The 5704-nt window shown below is 51.5% G+C and overlaps 1 protein-coding gene across 1 annotated transcript in view; it reads left to right on the top strand.

The window, feature by feature from the left end:
• The first annotated feature begins 72 nt into the window (after nucleotides 1-72).
• The window catches only part of ALOX12 (arachidonate 12-lipoxygenase, 12S type), a 26457-nt gene continuing 20825 nt past the window's right edge, over nucleotides 73-5704 (top strand). The window contains exons 1-8 of the mRNA XM_019664804.1: nucleotides 73-697; nucleotides 1249-1450; nucleotides 2577-2658; nucleotides 2770-2892; nucleotides 3008-3111; nucleotides 3369-3529; nucleotides 4405-4548; nucleotides 5383-5592. Of these exons, the coding sequence (XP_019520349.1) occupies nucleotides 563-697; nucleotides 1249-1450; nucleotides 2577-2658; nucleotides 2770-2892; nucleotides 3008-3111; nucleotides 3369-3529; nucleotides 4405-4548; nucleotides 5383-5592 (1161 nt within the window). The 5' untranslated portion in view covers nucleotides 73-562. The remainder of the gene's footprint in view (nucleotides 698-1248; nucleotides 1451-2576; nucleotides 2659-2769; nucleotides 2893-3007; nucleotides 3112-3368; nucleotides 3530-4404; nucleotides 4549-5382; nucleotides 5593-5704) is intronic.

Below are 5704 nucleotides of genomic sequence, written 5' to 3'. Positions count from 1 at the left end.
GGGGGGGGGATATTTGAAACCAGGTTGAGGGAGCGGCAGGGAGCAAGCCTTTGAGTTGTTACTTTTCCAGTTTCTAGGCTGCCTGGGGAATCTCTGGTCAATTATTGAAGGACTGGGATCCAACCCAGAAAAGGGGAGACTTTCCCCTCTGTTTGGAAGGCCAACTCACTCCTTCTTCCTCCTAGCTCTCCCAAAGGCCTGGGACCTTAGGAAATGTCCTTGCTCCCTCCAACCCCGAGGCTCCTGGCACTAGGCCTTGCCCGAAGGTTCAGGAAGCCTAGGGGCATTGTCTTGGCCTCCTCCAGGCCAGGACCCCTTTATCTTCCCGTAACTACGCTCCTACCGGGAGCCGTGGCCCTTCCCCCACAGCCTGCTCAGTCACTCTCAGGTTCGGGCTAGTCTGGGGCGGAGACTTGGGAGAGCCCGACATTTGTGAGAAGGGCGGAGACCCAGACCCATCTTTAAAGGTCCGGAACTGGCCCTAAGGCGCCACAACACACGACGGCGGACCTGACAAGCGCAGGACCCGTCTCCCCGTCGCCTAGGCTGCCGAGAGCCCGCCATGGGTCGCTACCTCATCCGCGTGGCCACTGGGGCCTGGCTCTTCTCAGGATCGCACAACCGCGTGCAGCTGTGGCTGGTTGGGGTGCTCGGGGAGGCTGAGCTGGAGCTGCAGCTGCGGCCCACGCGGGGCCAGGTCCGCAGGGGAAGAGGGAACCCCGATCCGGGCCGGGGCTGGCACGCGGCGGGAGGGTGGTGGAGTCGGGGCAAGTGACAGCGGGACCGTGCGGGCTGGAACTTCAGGAGTGGGAACGCCTGGGCGGGGAGAGGGTCAAAGCCAGGGGTGGGGGTGGGGATGGGGGGAGCTCAGCCCGTTTCTACTTCCCCCCGACCGTGGTCCTCGCAGCCTCCACTCCTTCCGCAATTGACCCCAGGCCAGTGTCATTATGGGATCAAAGGGGAATCTCGTCGGAGAGCGCGCGGTGAGAGCTCAGTTAAGAGGACAGGTGTAAGTGATGGTGTTCAGTCCTCCATTGAAGGCACTGCGGGACTCGCTCCGCGTTCCTCGTCACCCCTGTGTGATGGGGCTTATGAGATCCATCAAGCAGGTGTCTGGAAAAAGGAATGAGGGGATGCTGTCTTTGGAGGCCTTGTCACCAGCCTCCACAAAAGGATCCTCGCACCCCCAGTAAAAAGTCCTCTCTGGGGTCCCTGCTACTAAGTCTAGCTGGGTTCTGGTCCCCACAGGAGGAAGAGTTTGAGCACGAGGTTCCCGAGGACTTGGGGCCACTGCAGTTCGTGAAGTTGCGCAAACACCACTCCCTGGTGGACAACGCGTGGTTCTGCGACCGCATCACAGTGCAGGGCCCCGGAGCCTGTCTGGAGGCCGCCTTCCCGTGCTACCGCTGGGTGCAGGGCGAGGGCGTGCTGAGCCTGCCCGAGGGCACCGGTGAGGGGCAGCGTCCGGGACGTGGGAGCAGGGCCTGGGGACTACGGGCAGAGGGGCTTGAAAAAAGTGGGTGCTCAGCAGGTTAAGGGTGGAGAAGGCAGGAAACGGGGGTTGGGGGTGGGGAGTTATAAAGTCCCAAAGTTATACGTAGAATTACAAAGGCTGGAAGTGGGACTGGACAGGGAAATAAGTGATGTGTAGATCCCACCTCCCAAGAAGGTGAGGACAGGGAATGGGAGTTGCAGCAATGCTGGAAAACTGAAGAGCCAAAGTAAAAGTGGAAAGGAGATCTGTATGTGACTGGGAACAAGTTAGGGCAGGGACAGGTAAGGGTAGCACATGGAATAGGGAATGGTGGGTGATCCCTGAGAGGAGACAGCTAAGGGAAGCAAATAAATGATATGAGGTGGAGAGCTGGTTTGGCTGGAAAAATATGGAACACAAATATGAGAGCAGGGGTGAGGATGAATGAGGACTGCAAATATTGAGTTAGTTACTGTGGGACATAAGAAAGATGAATATAGAGATAAATGAGGACAAGAACAGTAAGGATGGGAACATGAAATATATGACTTTGAGACAGGTGAATATAAGTACTGTAAGAGCAGGAAGAAGTCAGTAAATATAAGCTATGATGGCAAGTCTAAGAAAGATGAAGTCAGGTAGAGAAAGCAAACAGAACTTTTGAGGGCAGCTGAAAGTGTGGCAGGTGAGGTTCAAAAGATGTGAAATTCACCAAAGCAATATATAATAGATATAATTGTGCGCGTAGGGGTGATAAAGATTTTAACACCTTAATTCAGGTGATTTATCCAACCATAGATATTGATGAAACAGGATCAAGTAGGGAAAGATGAGTTAAGGGACAAGACAGGGTGGCAAACATGATATTTTTGTCTCAAGGCAAGAGATGAGGGCTGAGATAAGCGAAACCAGGAGTGCAAAGTTGGCAAAGATAGGATAAATGTGTCTGGGGAATCAACAAAATGAGGCACAGTCAGAGATAAAGGCAACAGAGCACAAGTGAACTCATGGACTATGACTATAGAAGGGAAGGGGAGGACAAGCAGGGGAAAGCACAGGACCACACCAAACTGTGTGGCCAATCATTTGAATGTCTCCACAGCCCGCCTGGCAGGAGACAATGCACAGGATATGTTCCAGAAGCATCGAGAGAAGGAACTGAAGGAAAGACGACAGACATACTGGTGACCACACACCCATATTAGACCCCCCCCCAAGTTGTATTCCCCCTTACCTGAACCTTCCCACATCGCTGACCTGGACACCCTCCCTGATGCCTTGTACCCATCTCCTAGCTGGGCCACCTGGAAGGAAGGGTTACCCCTGACAATAGCTGCAGGCTGTGAGAATGATCTACCTCTAAATATGAGATTCCACGAGGGGAAGAAGCTGGACTTTGAATGGTCGCTGAAGACAAGGTGAGGAAAAGCCTGGAGCTCAGAGTGGAATAAGGCCGGGAGATTCAAGAATGGTGATAAATGATGAGGGGCTGAAGAGTCAGCAAATGGGTTCATGCCTCGATACCTGTCCTAGGGCAATGGAGATGGTCCTCAAGCGTGTTTACACTCTCCTGAGCTCCTGGAAACACCTAGAGGATTTTGATCAGATCTTCTGGGGTCAAAAGAGCACCCTGGCTGGTCAGTGTTTACCCTAGGTCTCTATAATCCCTTGATGTCCCCTTTTTGATGGCCACCCTTCACACTCCATAGTCCCCCATTACTTCTGGCCAGATGAGATGTGATCATGCCTGGTCATCTCAGAGAGTCCTGAAAAATAAAAATACAGGGGCTGGATAGAGGGTGGTCGTATGCCTGAATCACTATGCTAGAGACTGAAGGAGGGACATTGGATTGTGGTGAATATCCTCCTTCTACCCTCCACCCTGACCCCACAGAGAAGGTTCACCAGTGCTGGCAGGATGATGAGCTTTTTGGCTACCAGTTCCTCAATGGTGCCAACCCCATGCTGTTGAGACGCTCCACCTGTCTGCCCTCCCGGCTAGTGCTGCCCTTGGGGATGGAGGAGCTTCAGGCCCAGTTGGAGAAAGAACTCCAGGTATCTCCTCTGCCCTCCGTTGTTCTCCCCTTGACTGTGTGGGGAGGAGAAGTGGTGAAGGGGAAGGACCGACAATGAGTCAGGGAAAGGAGGCTGTGCTAAACCACTGTCCAATGGTGCAGAGTCCTCTGATGGAAAAACACAGAGATGATAAAGTATGGAGGGAAAACTATGAGGAGCTCCCAGCATGGATTCCCAGGGTGTAGATGGGGCCAGAGATGTTAACAGGAACAATGACATTCCCTGACTGATGTCAATGCTCCTGACGCCAGTGTTCATGGGCAGGGAGAAAGGTGAAGAATGCACTGTCAGGTGAGGAGAATTGGGGAGGTCTCCTGGAGGAGGGCTGTGTTTGGAAAAGATGAGCTGAATGTGAGGCAGATGAGCAAGGCAGGACATGAGCATGTCCACGTGTGTGTGTCTGGATTCGGTGGCAGTGGGAGTCAGGGGAACCTCTGTGGATTACTTGGCAGAAGAGGTGAGATTTGGACAAGGAGTGAAAGAGTGTTTGCTGAGCTAGTGGGAGCCAAACACAAGGAGAAGACCACTGAGGGAAGATGGAGAAGGGGCCTGGCCATCTTGACAAGAGGACAGTTTCCATTGTCTGTAATGCAAACTGGACTGAGAAGCCTGGTTCTAAACCCAGATCTGCTACCACACATCCCGCACAAGGCATCAACCCACACTAGGCTGTTTCTTCATTAATTTAAAATTAGAGGAATTGGACTAGATGCTCTGGTTCTGCCAATAGGACACTGGTACTGATATAGGATGATGGCAAGAAGCTAGATAAATGTCTTTAAATGTGTTACCAGCTTCACCTTGGCCCTCTGGGGATTGAACTCTAACCATGGATGCATTCCTTCTTTCCCCAGAACAGTTCCCTGTTTGAAGCTGACTTTATCCTACTGGATGGAATTCCAGCCAATGTGATCAGAGGAGAGAAGCAGTACCTGGCTGCCCCCCTCGTCATGCTGAAGATGGAACCCAGTGGGAAGCTGCTACCCATGGTCATCCAGGTGAGGTGCCCTGGGCACTCCCCCTCCCAGCACTGCTCTCTATTTACCCCAACCTCTTCTCCCAGGAACCCAGCCCCCTGGCTCTTGGCTCCCAAATTCCATCCTCACACAGTGAGATGTGTCCTCATGCCACTCTTAGCTTGCAGCCTGGTTTGCCCTGACTTACCTAACTGGAAATACTGCTCCAGAGTCATAATGGCCTTTTGGAGTTTTCATCCTGTACCCAGTGGTTCTCAAACTTTTGTGTGCATAAGAGCTACACAAAGGGCTTGTTAAAACACAGGTTGCTGGATCCCACCACCAGATTTTCTAATTCAGTAGATCCGGAGTGGGGACTGAGAATTTGCCTTTCTAACAAGTTCCAAAGTGATGCTGATGCTGTTAGTTTGGAAACACAATTTGAGAATCACTATTTAATCTCTCAGTAGCCTCTGACTCTAAATACCCACTGTCTCCTGAATATCTTTTCTTCCAAAGATCTCAATAATCAGTGAACAAGTACTGGCAATTATCTCACACATCCAGCTTCTCCTTTTCATTCTCCTCCCCTAACTCAGATTCCCATGATATTTCTCCCAAACCACTGTTATGATCTCCATACGGGACTCCTGCTTCTATCTCTTCTGCTTTGAACCTGACTTACATGGTACTCACATGGCATGACAAATGGTGAGGGGCAGGACAGAAGGGTCCTCATTCCTCCTACTAGATTATAGATTATAACTTCCTGGAAAATAATGATCTTACTTACTCCTCTTTGTTTCCCCAAGAATGCTGACCATAATGTCATACATAAAGTTGGAGTTCAATAAATGCTTAATGTCTTTTCCCCAGATCCAGCCTCCCAACCCCAGCTTTCCCACCCCGCCACTGTTCCTGCCCTCAGATCCTCCACTTGCCTGGCTCCTGGCAAAGTCTTGGGTCCGAAATTCAGATTTCCAATTGCATCAGCTCCAATACCATCTGCTGAACACTCATCTAGTGGCTGAAGTTGTCGCTGTCGCCACCATGAGGTGTCTCCCAGAACTGCATCCTGTCTTCAAGGTAAAATCCTCTACCCTCCATGTCCCATCTCCCTCAGGCCCCAGAGAGAGGAAACAGCCCAGCCAATATTAAATGATACTCAGCAGCCATATATATCTATATCTATCTATCT

The sequence above is a fragment of the Hipposideros armiger genome, unplaced genomic scaffold (assembly GCF_001890085.2).
Source record: "Hipposideros armiger isolate ML-2016 unplaced genomic scaffold, ASM189008v1 scaffold_431, whole genome shotgun sequence".
Classification (NCBI taxonomy): Eukaryota; Metazoa; Chordata; class Mammalia; order Chiroptera; family Hipposideridae; genus Hipposideros; species Hipposideros armiger.
The sequence above is the reverse complement of the archived record's forward strand: the minus strand, read 5'-3'. Positions and strand labels throughout refer to the sequence as shown.